This window comes from Corvus moneduloides, chromosome 5 (genome assembly GCF_009650955.1).
Source record: "Corvus moneduloides isolate bCorMon1 chromosome 5, bCorMon1.pri, whole genome shotgun sequence".
NCBI classification, from domain to species: domain Eukaryota; kingdom Metazoa; phylum Chordata; class Aves; order Passeriformes; family Corvidae; genus Corvus; species Corvus moneduloides.
The window spans coordinates 46,860,593-46,882,741 of record NC_045480.1 but is presented as its reverse complement, the minus strand read 5'-3'; the positions used below and the strand labels follow the sequence as shown (position 1 = coordinate 46,882,741).

The 22,149-nt window shown below is 48.6% G+C and overlaps 1 protein-coding gene across 3 annotated transcripts in view; it reads right to left on the bottom strand.

The window, feature by feature from the left end:
- The window catches only part of MFHAS1 (malignant fibrous histiocytoma amplified sequence 1), a 35,073-nt gene extending 16,566 nt beyond the window's left edge, over positions 1–18,507 (bottom strand). For 2 of the 3 annotated variants that reach the window (XR_004240559.1, XM_032110585.1), the window contains exon 1: positions 15,251–18,506. Coding sequence is in view for 2 of the 3 variants with exons in the window: in XM_032110585.1 (XP_031966476.1) it covers positions 15,251–18,437 (3,187 nt within the window). In the remaining variant the exon portion in view is untranslated. Of the gene's footprint in view, positions 1–15,250 lie in introns of all 3 variants that reach the window. The other variant, XM_032110586.1, reaches the window with a different exon arrangement.
- Positions 18,508–22,149: the final 3,642 nt, after the last annotated feature.

The following is a 22,149-nucleotide window of genomic DNA, read 5'->3' as shown; positions in this document are numbered from 1 at the left end:
CTCATAGGGAACTCTGTCCCAAAGCTCAGCTCTCTCCTGGTCCCCTATTTGTGCTGTAAACCAGTATTACTTCCAGATTTCCACCAGGTGGATAACTCTGAGGCACTTACTCACCAGTGTCATTGTAACACAGCCCTGACCCACCCCTCCTTCAGATGTTTTACCAACTCACCTCAACTGCAAGCTTACTGGCTCTCCTCTGGATGGGATCTGTCTTGGGGAGAAACCACCTTAAAACTTCCCAGTCATCAACTTACACTGACCAAAAAGGAGACTCGGGGACATCTTAAGCATACACTGGAGATATCCCAAGAGTGAGGACTACTGGGATTGAAAAAAAACCAGGAAGCAGCAGGATTCTTGCTCTCAAACACCATTCAGTGCCAGAGTTCAGGCCCCCAATCAGGCTTGCTCCGAGGGGAGGTGAAACAGCTCAAGAGGTGGATACTACCAGAAAAGTGGGAAAAATGCTGGCATACAGAGGAGAAGAGGATATATTTCAGAGCTACTCAGAGTTCACATGCTGTTTTAGACAGTGCACTTTCCACAATAAAATGGCAGAGCAACAGCCAAAGAAATAAGGTAAATCACACAAACTGTATGTCATTACCATCACAAGAGAAGTAAATGCTGCACCATGTCCAGGACCACAATCTGTTCTGAGATGCAGGAGGCCCTACAGGACTACCAGTGTTTTGGACACAGATGGTTAAAAGGCGGAGTACAAACCAGATTGGACTAGATTGCCCTTTCCTTCTCTCCATCACCACCAGAGGTTTGCTCTGTGAGAGAAAATTCCAAGAGAACAGACCTATGAGCTACTTCTGTCTGTGCATGTAAGGATTTTGCATGCTTGGTGCTACTGGAAACGTGTCCCACAGCTCTGGACTTCACCAGCAGCCGCCTGGGAGCCAGACAGAGGTGCCTGTCTCCGTCCTTCCTCAGCTGGTTCCCTCCCACCTCCCTCGGTCTCCTGCATTTTGTTCTTAAACACTCAAGCCAGAAAAACAGTCCTCCAAGCAGGGAAAAGCTTTATTAAAATGACTTCCGATTAAAAACGAATTTTAAATCCTTTTGTGATGATGAGCAGATTATCTGCATCATGCTGCATTATGCAACTGAGAATAAAGCAGCACAGAGCAAGGGGTAAAACTGCTGTCTCCAGCAGAATCATAATTCTGTGGGCAGTTCTCAGTTCCAACACTCACCTGCAAGATTCAGATGGGACTGGGTGCACTTGGTACATGCCAGGAAGCAGAATCATGCATGAAACTTACATGATTCAGCAGCTGCAGAGCAGAGGCTGTTTTGCAACACGGCTTTCAACCAAAGGTGCTGTTTCAGGGAAAGACAGACATTAAATGCTTCAGGAAGCACAGCTAAAAGTAATAAACTCTGACCTGGAGCCTGGGCATGGGCCTGCCATAAAACATGACAACTTGGGATCCCATACAGGCAATAAACTAAAGGCTGGTCAAGAACTGCCCTCAAGCTGCCCAACCTCACTACAAGGACCACGCTGCCACCCTGGTGCCTGGGGGAAGGTGCAGCCATGCATTGAGTGAACAGCCACACTGCTCAGCTTCCCCCTAGCCAAAGACACCTGGCCACACTTGCACAGTGGCCAGCTTTTAATGGGAAGCACAGTTTTAGCATCTGCAAAGTGCTGGGCTAGAAATCCAAGTCACAGATTCAGAGCCAACCTACTGCACTTCCCAAAATGGTCCATTAAGCATCTCCTCTCATCACACCCTCTTCAGCCCAACGGCTGGTTGGGGGGAGTTTCTTTAATTTTTTTAAAACTTTTTTTCTTTTTTTAAATCAGATCCCTGTGTGAATCACTAAACTGAACACAATCTTACCATGTCCGGCAACATTTTCTTAACATTGTGTTGAACTTGACTGCAGGCACTCAAAAATGTGCATGTGTGTATCTACATAACATGCTAAACACTCTTTTGTCAGAGAAGAAAGATGTGATTTATTTCAAAGAAGGACAAAGAACAAGTTAAAAATAACAGAGAGCTTCAAAAGCTTTGTGGTAGTTTTCCATTACAAAAGACACAGAGAAAAGTGATTTTTTTTTCTGATCCCAGGGGAAGGTTCCCAAACTTTTCTTTCATCCAAGGAAGTCTTCACTTTGGCTGAGCCTTTGAGGCACAAATACATTGGCTAGGAAAAGATGCACACAAGACTCAACTCTTGATTGTTTATTTCAGCATCTCACCCTAGCAAGGCTCCAAGCTGACCACAGCAGCCACTTGCTGAGCTGAATTATTTGCCTATGCAAGCATCAGTTAAGATCTTGCCAAAATCCAGTAATGATCACCTGAGAACCTGTAGGGCTCCCTCGGGGCACACACATGCTCCTCTGAGAAATGACAAACTTCTCGCTTACTCAAGGTGCCATGAAAATCTCGCCAATGCTGAAACACAGCACGATCCTTCACGTGACAGCATGAGCGAGACTCCCCACCCAAAACTCCTGAAAGTACATGTTCAGGTACACAGATCTGATTGGACCTTTTAGTGAGGACAAAGCACACTGGAGTTTCATTACCTACATAACCCTCTGGCACCATCATGAACCTGAATAAAAGCACCTGGAGATGACCAAAGTTTCAGAGTGAGGCTCACATTGCCTCTATTTTCACCTACTGAACATTTCTACACAACTGTCCACCAGAAGTTAAAATGATGCTAAAGTAAGAAATAAATTCTTGTTCAGCAGATTTCTGGGATATTGAGGTCAGCAAAAAAAGGTGTCTCTTCCCAAAATCCCAGTTGTCTTCCTTCACTCCATCTCAATATGAAAGCAGGCGTGGGATGTTCAGAAACAAGTCAGAAGGCTGTTGAAGCAGAGCAGTCAGCTATAATCAAGTATGAGCTTGAACCTCCACAGAGAAAGTTTTAACAAAGGAGATGGCTTAAAAAACACCCAAACAACCCAAACAAATAAAAACCCAAACCCAAAATGAGTAAGGAAGTTGGAAATCTTGAATTATATTCCTGACACCAAGAGCTCAAGGTGCTCAGCAGGGCATGATTCCACCAGTGCATTTTCCAGGCAGGGATGGCTCAGTCCTGGTCCTAACAGTGTACAGTAAAAGGTCCATGAATTAAAGAGACCTGTGAAACCAGAGGCTTGACTGGTTCCCATGTAAGCCTCTCATTGCATCTGCTCCTTTGGTTCCAGCCAAACATCTCTCCTATACTGTCCTCCCAGAATTTGGAGGATGAGTGAAGTAGTGGTGTGTGTGTGTGTTAAAATCCATCACCACTGCCACTCACTACATCTACAAGATGTTGGAGAAGTTCAGAGCCATTGAAGCTCTGAGCCCCAGAGACCCTCTACTGAGTGGGCAGGGCTCAAGAGAGCTGAGCAGGGCTGTAAAGGGGGGCCCCAACACAGCACTGGCACATGCTCAACATGAGCAGGCTGCCCTCAGAGCCCTGAAGCTGCAGCACAGCCGCCTGACTTCACAGAAACAAATTTCTTCTTTCACACTGCAGCCATCACTTAGTGCCCAACCAAAATAGATTTAAGCTGTTCTGTAGTAAAAATAACAGCGACCAAGAAACATTATGTCAGATCACAGGAAGGGGAAGCTCTTTTTTGTTAGATTTTCTAAATTTAGCCACTTTGATATACCAGAGTCATATGGATATGAGAATCTTCCAAATCTAGTGCATGCATCACTGTCTGAAATAAGAGCACGAAAATCTCTCGGACGAAGAAAGAGGCTGTTCAAAAGGAAGGTTTAGAGAAATGCACAGGGAGCTGAAAACTCATCTGATTATGCAACGAGTGTAAGTAGGCCTGGTGCTTGCTGCCGACTCCCTGGTTTGGAAACCTGCCACCAAGAACCCTCTGCTTCAGCACATTCAACCCCATCCAGCAGTTCTGCCTATAAAATTGTGGTGGGTTAACCCTGGCTGGATGCCAGGTGCCCACCAAAGCCACTCTACCACTCCTTTCCTCAATGAGACAGGGGAGAGAAAATACAGGCTCGCTGAGATAAGAGCAGGGAGAGATCACTCACCAATTGCTGTCATGGGCAAAACAGACTCGACTTTGGAAAATTTAATTTTTTACCCATCAAATCAGAGAAGGATAATGAGAAATAACCCAAATCTTAAAACACCTCTGTCCTATCCAGTCCTTCTTCCTCTGCTCAACTTCACTCCTTTTTGCCTCCTGATTTTCTCTACCTCCTCTCTCTCCAGTGGCACAGAGGGTCAGGAATGGGGTCTGCAGTCAGTTCATCACAGATTGTCTCTGCTGCTCCTTCCTCCTAAGGGAAGGACTCCTCAGACTTTTCCCCTGCTCCAGTGTGGGGCCCCTCCCACAGACTGTAGTTCTTCACAGACTGCTCCAGCAAGGGTCCCCCACAGGGTCTTAAGTCCTACCAGCAAACCTACTCTAGCATTGGCTCCTCTCTCCATGGGTCCATAGGTCCTGTCTGAGGTCTGCTTCAGCACAGGCTTCTCACAGGATCACAGCCTCTTTCAGGCATCCACCTGCAACTGCTGCTGCAAGGGGGTTTGGTTTTTTTCCCCTTTTCATATGTTATCCCACAGGTACTGCCACCACTGCTGATGGGCTTGGCCTTGGCCAGTGCTGGGTCCATCTTGGAGGCATCTGTCAGAGAGATGGGAAGCTTCCAGCAGCTTCTCACAGGAGCAAACCCTGTAGGGCCCCACTCCCGCTACCAAAACTTTGCCATGCAAACCCAGTGCAAAAATACAGCCACACACAGCAAGGGGGTAAGAAGCACCATGCACACCAGGAGAGGAAACGCACAATCTTCCATCTCTTCCCCTCACTGCAGTAGCACAGACATATAATAAAGGATCAGTTTGTCCATCTTCCCCTGCCTGGAATGTCCTGGAAATGCAGAGAGGTCCACCTGCTTGTTTCTCTCTGAACACAGCATGCTGGCTTCCTGAAGATACAGTCCAGATGAGGCTTCCCCAAGAAAGCCAACCCATCCAAAGGACTACCCAGGGAATACTTTGAGCCAGAACTGATTATTGCAGCTCTCACTGCTTGTTTCTAGTTGGGCTGCTCAGCAATACAGTGGTGCAAGACGGAGCGACTCAAGAAGTTCAACAGTGGGACAGAGGCTGGCAGGCTCAAAGCCCACATTAAGGCAGCGGAGGCCAAGCCAGCAGCTGTTCTCTCAACCTACAGCGCACTTTAAAACCATTTTAGACCAAGAAACAGCTCCCTATCATTGAGTGAGAGTTTGGCACCACACAGCTCCTGCTCAGTCAGACACCGGTTTGTCTGGATTTGCAATTTCCCATGCCCTTTGGCTACTCCCGGCTGCGTCTGCAATTTGCAAGACGCCTTCCGTACACTCAAAGGAGTGCAGAGCAGCCCAGCTGCCACCCTACTGCCACTTCTGCTCCAGCTCCTGTGCATCTCCTCATGATTAAATCACCCTGCTAAGGAAGGTAATCGCTCCTGTGAGCCACTCACAGCTTCACAGATGAAGAATTACCAAAATAAGGGGACAAGTAAGTTATGTAGCTGCCTCAAGTCCCCCTTTGGTCCCATAGAGACAAGGTCCCAGCTGTTCGGCTCTTTTGGGGAGAAAATAAAGAGTTCTACATAAACAATTTGAACTATTCCCTATCACACATCACAATAAATACAGCTGCAGATTATTAAACATTGAGGATGTAACCCTGAAAAGTGCAAAGATCAGCAATTTGACAGACAATCATGCTATTTTCCCCATAATGTAGTAAAAGAGAACATGTGTACAGACTGGTGAGTTACACACAATATAAATACAGAAAGAGGGTGGAAAGATAAAAACTCAAGTGTCAGGAGGGTCAATATGAGAGGACTGATTATCAGAATGGGTCTTTATCACCAGCCATCACTCCATCTCTTTGTACTTCATTCTTTACTGATCTCAATTTATCTGAGAATTTGAATGAGAGATGAAAATCCAACTGTTCAGACATGGGCAACAGGAATATTTAGAGTAAAAGACTGATGTCAGGCAGCCAGTCTCAGACAGAGGTCCCTGTCTCTCTGTCCTCCACTGTACAGCCTGCACACATTTCAGCTCTGCAAATTGCTAAGTTCTAACACTATCTGTTCAGAGAAAAACTGCTTGCCATGCATACCTGACTGCTGTGTTTAAGAAAGAGGCCACAGGGAGTGGAGAAGGTACTAAATAGCCAGCAACAGAGTTCCACAACTACAGCTAGAGAAGCAGCAGGGTTCTGCTGCACCAGGTACACTCGTGGTCTGTGCTGCAGGACAATTTTGCAGTTCTGCTGTGTCCATCATAAACTTTCAGAAACAGCATGACAAAGATGCCTTTTTCTTCTGCTGCAAGAAGCTCATCCTCTGTATGTTGCCCATGTAGCTGGGGTGGGGGGAGGGGGTTGGGTCTTCCTGAATATGAGAACACTTGTTTTGGGATAAGTTTGGGACAAATCAACCCTTCTAGCAGTTCTCTGCTCCCAACCTTGCATTGATGCAGAAGAACTAAACACACTGTACATGTCTCTCAAAGTTAAGCAAGGCCAAATCACTGTACATCTTCAATATTTTTCCACTGTGTGGTTTCATGGGGCAGAAATCACTAGACACATTGGATGCAAACTAGGTCAAGCACCGCTGTCTCAAACTCTGCAGATTTTGATGCTCTGGAAACCATGGCCATTTAATTTTTTAGAAAGTTCATCGACAACCGTACCCTACTGCAAGGGCAGGATCTGTCCCCTATTAGATACCATTGCTGGAGAGAAAAACACCTGCTAAAAATGCAAAGAACATGCTCCAAGAGGAATTCAGCACACAGACTGGAAAGTTACTATGCACAGATAATTCAAGAAACAACTCTTAATTGAAGTGTGCTATAATCTTGTATTCTGTTAGGACAAAAACCTACAATATTCATTTTATCACCAGTCATTTGTGGGCACGAGGCCCATAAATCCCTGTCCTACCACTGTTGTACCTTTGTTTTGTTCCTGTCACATTGTAACAGGAAGAGACTGAAAACTCTACAGAAAGTGATGGGTACCATGAATGAAGGAGGAAGGAGTTTTCTCAGAACAGTCTAGGTTCCCTCAGATAACACAAATAAAAATGTTTCTCTAAACTGGACTCTTGGCAAACATCACCCTAAAACTGGGTATAAGAGATACCCTAGTATTGCTTGCATAGAGTCTTGCAGAAATGCAAGAAATCCCACCACTAAAAGCCCAGCAGAAGTCTCCCATCATCTTATCAGCACAATTCAATGTATCCTAGATCAACAACAATACAGCTGCTTCCTGGAGTGTTCGAGCACCAAATCTGAGTCAGCACGTGGCAATACAAGGCAGGTCTGAACAGGATTTGAGATGGAACTTTATTTTGTGCTGAAGGTTACTTGACCTCGTTCAGTTCAGTCTGATCTTCACAAAGCACTCAGTTTAATGAACTTCCCAACGGAAGCACCTTGCTCATCTCAAAGCTGTTGTTTGGTTCATGCAGAGCTTGCCATGTTCAACTGCCAATTCAAAATTAATGCTACTTTATAAAGTCTGTAGGTCCTAGGTCATTTTCACACCCGTCCCCCACCAATCCACAGCTAAAACCAGTAAGGAGTGTACTCAGTACACCTTTGCGTAAAGCTCAGAGCTTTTGAAAATGACCACTGTGAAAACAAAAAAACACATCTGAAATTAAGGTCTTGCTTTAAACCACAACCAACTCCAGCAGGCAAGCACTTCAGCAATCACAGCTCAGTCTGAGCACAGCCTCCATCCACTGGCCACAGACAAGTCACCCCTAACCACAGAACCTGCGTTAAGTCTGAAACCACACTACTATTGACCATGTTGGCAACCCGATCAGTGTTAGCACCAAGCCTTAGCCAGGAAAATACCACAAGTACAATATGTCTTCAGCCTCCAGCAGCCTCCTGAGGCAGAACCGTAATCCCTCAAATATGTTCCATCTGAACATCCCAAATTAAATTTCTCCCAAAGCTAACCAGCCATTTTTTTTCACAGGTCTTGCACCCCCCAATCTCAGTTCTTCCATCTGGTTGCCCAGAAATAAACTGCTAGAGGACAAAACTCTCCCAGCTGGTCTAGCTGGAACAAAGGCCACATTCACACAGGTGACCTTGCCATCCAAGACTGTAAACTTCATCCACGCAAGAGCTTCTAAAAACATCACGGCCTCCTCATCCTCTGTATAAAACAGCTCCCTCACACTGTGGTCACCAGAATCCCATCAGCTCTCCTGATGTAGGCAAGACCACCATATAAGAGACCATGGAGGCACGCTGAGATTCCTATAACCCAACTGCATTACTTACTCAGACACAGATAAGTTCTTAGCTAGTCAAAAGCCCTGATACATTTTGTTTGCAGCAGAGGAATTTGGTGGTTATAATTCACACAGAAATCTTAGACACTCCCTTCCCACTCCTTGTCCCTACAAGGAGCTCCCTTAAAACAGGCATCCCACAAGCTCCAAAGCACCTGAGAAGGGGCGATCTTATTTGGCACCAGCCAGCTTGGTTACTCTCACAGTTGTCCACATCTGTGTGACAAGCACAAATACCACAAATAAGGAGAGGGAGATAAAAGGATATAACTGATTACCTTGTATTCAACCCCCAGACCACAATTTTCTTTACATATCTACATATCTAGAGGTTATTCTTTCTGTATTCATGATGGGGGGGGATGGGGGGGAAGGTATAAAAAAAATTGTACACTGATGATTTCCAAGAATTCAAACCCCACACAGGACTTTCCACTAAATAAATTTTTCTCCTTCTTCCCTGGCAAATTGCTTTCAAGAGCCAAACAACCTGCACTATTAGTAGCAAATTACTAACTGGAGAGCATGCTAGGCTACCACAGTTGCCTGCTAATACTGCAAAAGCAATGCACACCACAGCTTACAGGAGAATTACCTACTAGATGCACTCTTATTTTGTTTTTAAACTGACACTGTTTTTTCACTGCTCTATCCCAATGTCAAGTAACATGTTCACGACCCCAAAAGACAACAATAATTCAGCACGGTTGGTGATTTTCCACCATCCGCTCCTGAGATGCATAAGCAGTAGGCCCCTGTAATACATGCATGTGGATTGTTCACATGCTAAATCTAAACTAAACTTACACAGGAAAACTTTTCCCACTTCAGTGGTTGTAGAAGCAGGCATCATATCACCAGATGTGTGAGCACACAAGACAATGGATATCATGTTTCATGACACCGGTGTCCACAGCATGCTGAAGCAGCACACAAATCAGTCCTCATGTAATCAACTGACTCCAGAGAGCAGAAAACCTACATCAACATCTTATCTCACCCTCACAGTCAGTAGCTTTTAAACAGATCTCACGCAATGAAACAAAGAATCATTTGGTACCCAGCAACTCTTTTGTAGGTCATTTCCTGCAAAGACAAATTTCAGCAACTGTAATAAAAAACACAAACCAAAAACACAAACCAAAAAAAAAGTAATGCGCTGAAGGCCAAGAACTCTGCTTTGCTTCACTAACCAAACCAAAAGGATCCACTCAACCAAATCTAGCATCTCCCTGGTTCGGTGATGACAGCTCAAAGTCCAGAGGCTCAAAGCCCAGAGATGACTCCCACGGGGAACAGGTCAGGGCAAGACAAGTTGTTAAGGGACAAACCAGAAGAGCTTCCCTGTACCGGAGCTGACATACCACAAAAGCTTTCTTTTTTCACAAATGCATAGAAACTTTTTGCGTAAGGAAGAGGATTCCTCTGAGCAAGGAAGAGGATTTCTTCAAGCAGTGTTAAGTGTGCAAGTTGCCATTCTAATTTCAAGTAATTTTAACAAGTTCTATATTAAGAGCTTTAAAATAAAAGCCCCCAAACACACACAATACAAGGTAACCAGACACTGCAGGACAGCTTTAAGAAGGCAATTCAAAAACCTCAGCCTTTCCTCCAGCATCCACATTCCCTCCCATTCCTGTGTCCTCCCAAGCTAGACGGTCAGGCACAAGCCCAAGTCTGCACTGACTACTTCAGTTCTCTCCAAAGACTGGTTCCCACATCTGTGCCCCACCAGGGACAGTCCCACGGCAGCCATCCATGCTGCATACCATACTCTTCCTCTGGCAATTTCTCAGCCTCCTCCAAGACCACAGAAACATTCATTGTCCCTTTCAACAGGTTGTTTAAATTAGAGGATGCCACAGCCACTAAACAAGAGGACCTGAAATGCTCACCTTGCAACACAGGTTAATGTGAAGCAAATCTCTAAAAATCCCTCGTAGCAAATAGGCTACTACTGTGTTTCTACACTGTTACCTATAGCAAGTCACACCAGTCAAGGTTGTCACTTCAACAGCACAGAAACCAGCTCTAGTCAGTAAACTAAATTATCCATGCTAGAGCCACAGAATGACAATAGCTTCCCCAAGTCCAGCAACCAATCTATGCTCTTCTACTGAACCACAGGGCCCTGTTCAGCTTCATCCTGCCAGATCATCCACAGCCACAGCTCACATGGTGCTGAAGTCTTGTCCCATTGTCTCCAGTTATGCCCCAGTACTCTGCTGAAGCCACAGCCTGCAGGATAGTGTGACAACAGCCCCAAAACAGACATAAGATCTACTTTGAAAGTCAAGCAAAAAAAGACTCCACCTGCAAATGGGGAAAATAGAAGGCTGCCTGATGCTAGCATCAGGCTCTGTAACAAGCAGGTGTTGTTCTACTGCAATTGTCTGTGAAAAGAACCCCAGCTACTTAAAGCATGACTACAAAGTGGAATTAGATACCTGACATGAGCCTTTCACTGAGCAGCAACTCAGATTTTGGAGCAACCTCTGAGCCCTTCTGACAAAACCAGTCCCACCCGCTCTCGCCTCACCTTGCATTGGGTGACTCGACAGCATGACACACCATAGGATCTTCCACCTTCCTATCTCCTGACTCTATCCCAGCCACCAAAAGAGGTTATGATAGCTTTTGACTCCAATGTGGGGCTGGTGAGCATGGTTCACTTCGAATCATGAGCATAAGGTGGCCTATTTAGCCCTGCTCTAGCCATGACAGACACTCAAAGGGGAACTACACTATGATACCTCTGTCTGTACCCCTTAAGGTGACTGGCAGTATAATCCTTGCTTCTGTTCACCCTTGATGTGGGAGACAGGCAGAGTAGAGGCTTGTAATCTCCTCCCTGCTCTGATACCTCAAGAAGGGGATAGTAAGGCAGGTGGCCAATGTGCACTTTTCTCTCCACAGGAGACCTCTTGCTAGTCTTCCAGAATCTTTCAAAGCTCCCCAATAGCTCTGGAGCATCCTTCTGGACACGGGCTGCTAGGCTCACACAGTATCTTTGCCCATGGCTTTCCATTTGTTGTCATATTTTTATTCTGTGTAAACCCACATCCACTTATCTTACTTGTGACAGCACTCTGCCCATCTTCTACGACTAACACAGACCCTGACTTTCTTATGTCTAAACTCATACAGCCACTTCACAGGCAGGAATAAAGGAAAACCACTGGTCAAACATAATCCCTCCCTGTCCAAACACCAGAAGAATCAGACATAGAACATCAGGATACCTTGTACAAAAGACAGTCTGGAAGCACACGTGGTGACCCAGACCTGGCCTAGCACAGGGCAAGGGGAAACAGCAGCAGGGCAGTTAGCAGGTGCACACGAATGCAAGCTTGGAAAATCCAGTCACATTTGTCCAAACAAAGCACACGTGTCTACTATCAGACAGATGGCAAACTATCTCCATCCCCCAATCCCAAGTCACTTAATAGCTTATGGGACATGAATAACCTAAAAGCTCTTCCATCCAGGGGGTAAAAGAACATCACATACAAATGAGAGCATTTCACAATGCCTGTGATGACCCAACTGAGGTCCTGTCATCTTGGAGAGGTGAACCATTCCTGTTGGTCACTCCAAGCAAGGATATGACTTTCTTAGGCTGGTAAGGACACTTTTACTTATATATAGTGCATATGTAAAGAAAAAAAATATTCAACACACCGAGTTGTTATCAGCCGAGTGGATGACTGCAGCCTCAAAGCACACTGAGATTGCAGCTCAGATGCCAATTCAGTTACTATTTCACCCAGCTACAAAACTGTTTCAAACACGAAAACTTCCTTAAAAGGACCCTAACAAGGCATTTTTGTATCACTTTCATTCACTGTTTGCAATAAGCCCTCAGAAAACTGAATCCAGAATCTCAGTTTTTATTAACCATTTCTATGCACAGTAGCTTGTTCCTAGAGTATTTCCATGTGTATTATTAATACTGGAAGCTATAGTGTGCAGGACAGAGAGGAAAGGGAAGGAGAGGAAAAGCAAAGATTAATCCTCAACTTGTGAACTACCTTTTTGAAGGGGATTCCAACAAAAATTTTGCATGACCAAAGAATGCACCATCAGTTTCATGAATGACGACACAGATTGCACAATCACTCAGAGCCAGACTGCACTTCCATTTTTGAGCACAAATTTGGCAGTGTCTCCCCAGAAATATTTCCCTTATTAAGGTCAACTGGCTGCAAAGCACTTCTTCAGTGCAGTCCTAAAAAGCCCACAGACTTATTTAAGTATTAGGAGCATTGTAATTGCCAGGAATTTCCACTAAAAGAGCTTGGAAAGAAACACAGACATCTCCCTCACTACATATTTTTGTAACATTAAACCCATCTCTTTCCTACACCTTGTCAAAAATGACACCAACCATGATTCACTTGCATGACAGCAAGCTTGGCAGCATGACTTTAAACATGCACACCTCCCAATCAACAAAATCAAGAGGAAAAAAAAGTCTTCAGCTTCATGAATGCCATTTAGGGGCTCCTAAACAGTCTTTTACTCATAGAGCAGACACACAGCAAAGAATATTTTAGATTAAATGCAGACATACAGACCTCCCAAGCCAAATCACAGCTCACATTTTTCATATAGTCCATATCACAGGTGGGCTAGATCTAAGCATCATCCAAGACAACAAGGACCTTTCTCAATAAATTGCAGCCTTTAATCACTCTTCAGCATTTCCACAGATCAGCCTTGCCTTTTAAACATGTTTGTCTGCTGTTCTCCCAGCTAGTGTCACGCAGTATCCATGTTTAAGAGAGTCATTCCCTGCCCCAAGGCAGGGTCACACCTGGGATGCTATCCTGTGCCCCTGATAGCAAGGCCTGACTGCCCTGCTGGAGCTCCTCAAAAATGCTGCAGCCCCCTTTCCACAGGCAGCATCATCCAGGTGCCACTCACAGACCTGGCACACAAGCCCCAGCTCCTCCCATGCTCAGCACCCTGCTCACCTGTGCCTTCCCTTCCCAGCACACGTGGCCTGGCTCCCAGGAGAGAGCAATCCTTTCCCACCTCTAAGGAAACACAGATGGCACAGCCAAATCCAAAGGAAAAGACCCTTCAATACCTCTCTCATGCTTCTGAACCTGCTCTGACTATCACTGGGGTCAGCAACAGCACCAACTGCCTGCAGGCAGTCTGGCTCCCCTTCACATTTCACTTTTAAAGCATCATCTACTCACAGGGAAAAAAGGGACAGCCACAAAGCATTCACCAGTTAAGAAGAAATAAAGGAGATACGTGACTGCAGACTGGAATTCTCAAGCCAAATCTTCAACAGCTGCCCATGACACCATCACACTGCATGTACATGTTTGCTGTCTTGACTAATTTTGGTGGGGTTTTGGGGAGGGTTGTTGGGTTTTTTTGTTTGGTTTGGTTGTTGGGGTTTTTTTCAGGGGCTCTGTGGCACGTTTGGTTTTTTTTTGTTTCCAGGTTTTTTTTTTTTTGGAAAGCAGATCACATTGCCCTAAGCACCATGACAGCAGCAAGATATCACTCAGCATGTCTCACAGCATGGGTTCACCCCCCCAGTCCAATGGCTCTTACGTAAGTGAGCAGTTAAGAGGGAGATACAGTTGATGGAGCCAGGACTCAGGCTGAGGAGCAAACAGCATCTCCTTATTCTAAATGTCCAGAGGAAAAAAAACCTAACAAAACAAAACCCAAAAATCCAAACCCCAAAACAATCCCAAAAAACCCACACCTTATTGATCATATTTACTTATGAACAAATTCAGCACCATTGCTTGCTTTAACTCAAATCATGCTACAGTTCCCTGCAGAATTTCAGGCTACCTCTTAATAATGTTACAACACACCTCCAACATGGTTGTTAAAATGCAGATTTCTGGAGCATTGCTCACAGTCCAGAGTGTGTTTTGATTTCATGCAGATTTACACATCAAAGCACCCTTCCCATGGCACCCTGCAAGCCGCAGAGCAAACCCAAGCAGAACTGAGAGGACACTAGTTAGGAGGCAGTACCTGCACAAACAAAGTAAAACAGATGCTGCTGGAAAACATCACCAATAAAAATCACAACTTCAGAGGTGACAGCTTTATAAAGCACCACGACCAGTCATGTTCCAGAGGAGAGAGGTTATGCTTTTTTCGTTTGATGAAGGGAGAGAGAGGAAGGAAAATAAAATCCTCGTGAGAACAGCTCCAAAAGGCACAGTCTGGGAATCACTTCTAGGTGAGACACTTAAACAAAGAAGATGGAGTACCCTTCTCTCTTCAGGGAGGAATGCTTCCCGCTAGAGACAGGGCTCAGAGAAAGCTCTTTTTACACAGGGCTATGGAGACCAACGCACCCATTGTCTACCAGGAGGAGCTCTCCTGCATTCAGAGAGGCTGCAGCACAGGCCAGGTTTTGGGGATGGAGGGTTGAAGTGGGGGATGGGGGACACCTGCAATGTTTTAGACATCTCTATGTGTGTTTACAAATAGCTCCAAGGAAGTGGGAGCTGCAGGGTGAAAGGAACTAGGGGGAAAAAGATCCCCCAACACCACAGTCCCCACTCAAAGGAATCAAAACAAGGAGGACAGGTTAGAGCCTTTTCAACAACAGCACTGCCAACCCTCAGGGCCAAAACCCAAAAAGCAGAGAGAAAAGGCACAGACAAAGGGGGATGTAACACCCCCCTCCTCTCAGAATAGGGTTATTTTAAGCCTGTCTCCTTGGAGCTACCCTAATATTTTCTCTCATGACTCAAACCACCAGGGAAAGGAGCTAGAGCAGAGAAGAAAAGAAAAAAGAAAAAACAAAAAAAAAGAAAAAAAGAAATAGAGCTAGGGCTGACCTCATAAGACACCTTTCTAGAAGGGGCAAAGCTCCAGAAGAGATGAAAGGCAAGCTGGGCTGTGCCTTACCTGGAAAAGTGTGTGGGTTGGGTGACCCTCTTTTAAGGCACTTTGAACAGAGGACATGCACAGTGTAGTACAGGCCCGGCCATTCCTGGAGCAGGACATTCAGTTCTTCCACTAAAGGCGTAATAGCTTGCCAAGCTGTCCAGATATTTGGTAGGGACGCATGACTAGCGATAGACAGAGTGTCTGGCTGCAGAGCTCCCCTGGCAGGCCGGTAGCTCACCACCACAGGCACCTTTCCCCGGTAGGCATAAATCTGGTATTTGCCATCCGACCGCTGAACCACGTGGCTGTTAATCTGGACACTGTAGCGTGCAAACAAGCCGGGTGGGAAAATGAATGGAAAGCTATATTCAATCTGCAGCTGCTCCACCACGAAGGACTGTCCGCTCAGATTGGTGCCATTGATCCACGCCTCTGCATGGGGCACCTCGTTTTTCACGTAACAGGGAAACTTGTACCAAGCAGCTGCCCCATTTAAGGGCTTGCATTTGGGTTTGTTGACACAGTAACATAGCCCCATCTTCTCTAGCAGCTCCAGAATGAGCTGCAGATCCTCCCGGCTCTGGATGTGGGGCTTAAGAAGGAGACGGATAACATGGGCAGGAAGGAGGCCATGCAGCAAGAAGCCCTCCACGTAATGATGGAGCTGAGTGATCCTCAGTTCGTCAATCTGGGTGTCACTGAGCAGTTTCTGTAGCAGCACGGTGGCATCCCGCTGGCAAAAGACATTGAGGATGTCAATGAGCCGTGGCAGGTTGTGGAACACATACTCCCGCAAGGTGAGATGCTCCTCAAAGTAGAGCAGCTTTCCACTCTCGTGCAGGTAGGACAGGGCACTCTGGAGCCGATCCTCCGTCAGGCCTGCCTGCAAGCCCAGTCGGGCAGAGTCCCACCAGCTAAGCCACAACTGCTGAGCTTGTGGCTGGAAGTGCAGCTCCTCCAGCACTTGCCAGGACTTGGGCAACACCCGGTGCAGGTTTGGGAAGATATCCCGGTGCTCAGCCACCGAGAGGAGCTTGTCCCGCAGGCGACGCACCTGGCAACGGTCCTGGCAGCTGAAAGGCAGCACTGGAGAGAGGATCTGTGGGCGGTGGTTGAGAAGATACTGAAACTGGGCCTTCTTTCGCCGCAAGTTCTTGTCTGAGACTCCGTAAAAGGCAGCGTGTGGGCTGGAGCAGCGCAGGTCAAAGTCCTGTCCCAGAGCCTCATCCACCTGCTGGACTAAGCTCTGGAGTCCCTCAGCATCCCTCTTCTCCTGCTGAGCGATCTGGTGATGGATGTCCAGGCACTTCTCTTCCAACTCCCGCTCCGCACAGAGGTCGGCATGGGTTCCCACCATGCACACCACAGCATGGGGCACCTTGGAACTGAGCCAGTGTAAGAAATAGCCCACAGAGGGGTAGAAGTGCTGAGGGACGTAGGCACTCAAATTCACCACCAGCACGTACAAGGCTCCAGGAGAGAGGAAGAAAGACTGGATCACATCATAGCTTGGGTCCCCTGCCAGCTCGTACACAATAAATGTCAGGCCCCTCTCTGCATCCGCTGTCCAGTCCATCACCTCGATGCCCTTACTGCCTCCTGATAGTCCTAGTCCCAGTGGTACTTGGGGGGCACTGGATGGCAGTGACAGTGCAGGGGATGGTGTCTCCCCTTTTGCTCGGTGAGAGGGCACACGAGAAGGGATATCCTGCCGCTCAACAGGGAGACGTTCCACCTGCTGCACGACAGGTACCCGAGTTGAGGAACTGTCTTGAGGCTCTGGAAAGGGGCAACACCCAACTGTCACCCTCCCAATGTCCTGCTGCTGCCCAGGAAACCCTCTGTGCTGGGTGCTCCCTGCCTCCAGGCTTCCCACGTCCTCTCTCTGCCCATTTTCCTCCATGAGGCACCGTCTCAGCAGGGTCTTTCCTGCATCCTTTAGGCCCATGAGGACCAGCTTGAGGCGGGGTTTGAGGGCAGGCTGGGAGTGGGCCAGCTCCTGCTGGTAAGCTGCGATGTAGGGGATGCCTTTCATGCACACCTCATAGGGGGGCTGGATGAGGGGGTTGTCTTTGATCTTCCACAAGGTGACACGGGAAAGCTGCCCGAAGCCCTCAGGCAGGATGGCGATCTGGTTGCCTTGCAGGACCAGCTCCTCCAGGCTGTGGAGGAGCACGATGGAGTCAGGCAGGTAGCGGATGCGGTTGTTGTCCAGCCAGAGAGTGCGGAGCTGGTGGAGCTGACAGAGGTGAGGGGGCAGCACGGTGAGCTGGTTGCGGCTCAGGTAGAGCTCCTCTAGACTGGGCAGCGCCAAGATGGCAGAGGGGAACTCCCCCAGCAGGTTGGAGGAGAGGTTCAGCATCTTGAGCCGCTGTAGTCTGCCAAAGCCAGCGGGCAGCGCCTGCAGCCGGTTGCCATCCAGCATGAGGCTCTCGAGGGCACTCAGCTGGCAGAGGCCCTCTGGCAGGGATGCCAGCCCGGTGCCGCTGAGCCAGAGGATCTTGAGGCGGCGGAGGGCAGCGATGCCCTCGGGCAGGGCCCCGAGGTGGCGGTTGCCGGAACAGTCGAGCTCCTCCAGAGCGGCCAGCTCCAGCAGCGGGGCAGGGAAGGAGGGCAGCAGGTTATGGTCGACGTCGAGGGTGCGGAGGTGCCGCAGACGGCCCAGGCCCTCGGGCAGGCGGCGCAGGCGGTTGAAGCTGAGGTCGAGCTCCTCGAGGCAGCCCAGCTCGGCGAGGCGGGGGGGCAGCCCCGGGCCCTCGGCGCCCAGTTCGTTGTGGCTGAGGCTGAGCTTGCGCAGGCCCCGCAGCCCCGCCAGCGCCCCGCCGTCCCCCAGGCCCCGCAGCCGGTTGTGGCTGAGGTCGAGCTCGGCCAGGCGGCCCAGGTGGCGCAGGGCGGCGGCGGGCAGGCGGCCCAGCCGGTTGCGCCGCAGGCTGAGCACTCGCAGCCCGCTCAGGGCGGCGCCTACCTCCTCGGGCAGCTCCTCCAGCCCCCGCCCACTCAGGTTCAGCGCCTCCAGCTCCCCCAGCGCCGCCGCCGCCAGGGACGGGCGGCGAGGAGCGGCGGCACCGGGGGGCGGCGGCGGCCCCCCCGGCGGCCCCGCGTCCGGCTCGGGCTCGGGCTCGCCAGGGCCGTCCCGCAGCTTCCGTGCGCGCAGGGCGGCGTCGCGCCACAGCCGCACCGCCTTCGGGGGCTCCGTCTGAGCCATGGCCGGGGGAGCGGGCCCCCGCCCCGCCCGACCCTACCTGCCGCCGCCGCCGCTGCTGCTCGCCATGGGCGCGGCCGCGCTGCGCATCGCCGCGACCGCGGCGGGCTCGGGGCTCCCCGTGGCTCCGCGCCGGCACTGCCGCCGCGCCGCCCCGCGCACGTACCGCCGCCGCCGCTGCCACCGCCCCGCCGGGGGCGGGACGCGGTCACGGTCCGGCCCCAGCAGCGCCGCACCGCCCCCGCGCCGGGGAGAGCCGGCCCTGCCTCTGGGGGGACACCCCGCCCCTGCCTGCCGGGCACCGGCCCGTTCTCCCCGGGCAGGAAGGGTCCGGGATGCTGACCTGAGACGCCCGGCCTGCGGCTCCTACCCCCCGGCAACGCCCGGGAGAACGGCCCTTCGTGTGCCCCGGTGGGGTGAGCCCGCCTGGCCCTGGAGGCGGGGGGGCAGTAGCGGTGGCGGTGGCAGTGCCGGCGCTTCGCTGGGACCCCGGCGTGTGACAGCCGCCGCCCCTGGGCGGGGGTCAAGGTCTCGCCCTGCCCCTGGGCTCGCTGAGAGCTTTGCGAGCCGCCCGACTCATCACGGAGTTAACTGCAAAAGCTGTTGTGTTGCCCGGTATCATTTTTTCACTAGGCAAGGGCTGATTTTATCCAGCCCTGCAAGAAACCGAGATTAACCTTTCTTCCCATTCAGTAAGTGTGCTTCCGTGTTGGGAGAGTGCGAAAGCCTGCAGCCCTCTGGTTAATCGGAGCAACTCTGCCGCCTTCCTGCCGTGCTTTGTTTCCTGTGCTGCATTCATCTGGCCAGACCCTAAACACTGCCTTCTTCAGGTTCCTCAGTCAAGCTTTGCTCCAGGAGGTCGGAGAAATAGGTGTGGAAATTTCCACCTCTGCTACTGAGGGGGAATAGAGCCCCTTTACAGCGGAGCCGCTAGTCAGGCTGACGGAGGTTGTGGGCGCTCAGCTTTCCCGAGATGTGTGACCTTACCCTTACAAATATCAGCGATGCACCGTGGCCAAAGGTTCACAGGTTTTAAAAGGTCGTTGTCTTTGTTCAGCGCTGGATACTCCAGCCTGCTTTGGGGGCTTTGGTGCTTCCTTTCACCTTGGAAGGAACTTTTCACCTTGTTGTAACAACTACCATTAAAGCATGCTATAAGCTATTACTTCAGACCCATGAAAATAAAAAAAAAAGGATTTGAAATTAAAAGTAGTCCACAGGGCAACCAGCTTCACAGCCTTTATTCTCTTCCTTATTGTGGAAAGCCCTCACAACAATGACTCCTTTTGGGTGGCCCTGTGCATCTAACTGTGCCTGGAGAGGAGGAGAGAGCTGAACCAACTTCGTGTGGAGCTATAGTCATTGCACTTAATTATTAAATTTACAAATTACTAAAACTACAAGATTGTAAAGGCTCAGACTCAGTTTCTGTCTTTCCCATCATTATCAGACAAGCTGGGATAAAATAATTTTTCAGGCCCTCTGAGTTGTAGCAAACCTTAACCAGGTTTCTGCTAAATGCCTTTCTGTGAATGACATCACCCTGTGTAGGGAAAATCTTCCCGTGTTGGCTGGTAAAGCCAGACAAAGGACACAAAGAACAGGGAGGAAAGTCCACAGGCCTGAAAGAAAGCGTGGCTGTATGAAGGTAAAACTCATCTCCAAGTAGAATGCAGGAGCTGTCCAAAGCCAGCAGAGGCAGTCCTGGGGACTGGGCTCATGCTTTGGCTCCAGGGCCACCTCTGCTGGAGAACAGGTATATAGGGATAGTCATGATCCATGAGGCTCTGCTGAAAGGGCCTAAACCTGGGGATAAAATTCTTCCAGATCCCGGCCCTGGGAAACAGAAATACTTCATGGCCTCCTGCTAAATTGTGCCCAACTAGAACTAGTTTCCAAGTTTGCACTCATTTATTTTCAGAGGATCCCTGCAGTGGGTCAGTACCTCTTTTATTCGGGCTAACCCAAGTTTTGTGTCTTTGCTTTTCTGAAGGTCACATGGGAAGTAGCCCTTCTCTGTGCTCCAAAAGGAGCACTCTCCTTCCCCATTTCAATAGTGGCACATTCAATTCCTACCAGGGAAAGAGTCATGCTCTTCTCCCACCCTCTTGCCCAATTGCTCTTGTGATACCAGGTTTATAGTTTCATTTCCAGCCTTCTACATGCAAAATCACCCAACCTGCTGCTATCAAAATCATGTTTTAAAATCAAGACGGTGTTTCTAGAAACAAAAGATCTCTGCAGGGAAAATTGACCCTGGCTTCAAATTTGCGGCCAATTTTCTTCTTTCCAATGCCTTGTGCAGGTAAAGACAGCAAAAGCAGCATCATTATTGAGGACCACACACCCCATGATTTCTGTGGGCACTGCAGATCCTCTCTGAGGCCAGGGCAGACTTCCAGTTGCTATATGACCTGCAGCAAGTGTAACTCAAAAGGCTGCCACTGCATTATCCTCTTGTTTCCCATGGGAAAACTGGAGGAGCCCCTCCACTGGGGATGTTCCAAGCAGCTGCTTGGCTCAGCCAGCTGAAAAACACCAGGGAGAGAAGTGCTTATCTCCATTTGCCTGCTATTAGAGGTCATAGCCTATATTAAACACATCTTTCTGGCAGCATGCAAGGACAGACGGCGTAAGTTTTTTCACTAAGCGGGGAAAGTTTTGACTGTCAACTTTCCTATCAAAATATGCAAAGCAGAAGAAACCAAATGCCTCCCCATCGTAATGAAGAGAGGGAGAAGTCATGCAGCACTATTCAAACTTTGATAAGCTCCTGTGGGTGATGAATGAAGCTAAGGCAGAAAAAACATGATGAACAGCATGCTGACACAAAGACATCCCCAGTGCTGCTTGAAGGTTGTCCAAAGAGGAAAGCTCTGGTGCTTTCCTATGAACCTTACACCTTATCCCACTGCCTGCATGAGTGTGCAAATCTGTGATGCAGTCACCCAGGGATGGTTTCTCTTGGTTGCTTCAACACATTCACCACAGTTAAAGCTGCCAGTTGGGAGTGAGATAGGTAGTTTCTGGAGAAAAGGAAGATTTTATTTCTCAGAAAATGTGGCTTTTGGTACAGACCTAGATGATTCCTTATCTTCCCATCTTCTTAGGCAGAGGAGACATATTTTTCCAAACATGACTTCCTCATTTCCTCTCAATTTACTCATCAGCTTACTAAAGGTCCATTAAACATGAGCACTGGCATGCTGGATGCTGGTGTTGGAGCCATTTCCTAATTTTTGGAGGTTAAAAATATTCAGAAAACATACCAAACGCCTCTCTTGCAGCTCAGGATCAGCTGGGACTGAAAGCCAGGTGGCTGTAAAATTGCCAGGAAAGCTATAAAGCATTTTATTAAAAAAAAAAAAAAATCCCATTTCAGTGGGTTCCATTATATGTCGGAATTGCATTTGCAGTTATTAATTTTAAATAGTAGTCCTGCAAAGTCCTATTGATGGGATTTAATTATTCAGATGAAATCTGAAGTGCTTCCACTTTCCTGAGCCCTGCACCTGCATCATTAATAAGATTTCTATCTAAAGCACTTCTCTCCTGGGTCAGGCAAAAGGCACTGAGTAATCATCAGTATTTTAGAGCCTGAGTCTGGCCCTTGCAGGACAAGAGGTGCAAATGTAACCAGCTGCTTGTGACAGGACATGAACCTAAATCAGCTCAACAGAAGCACCAAGCTGCTGGCAAGTGGATTCAGGGTGTG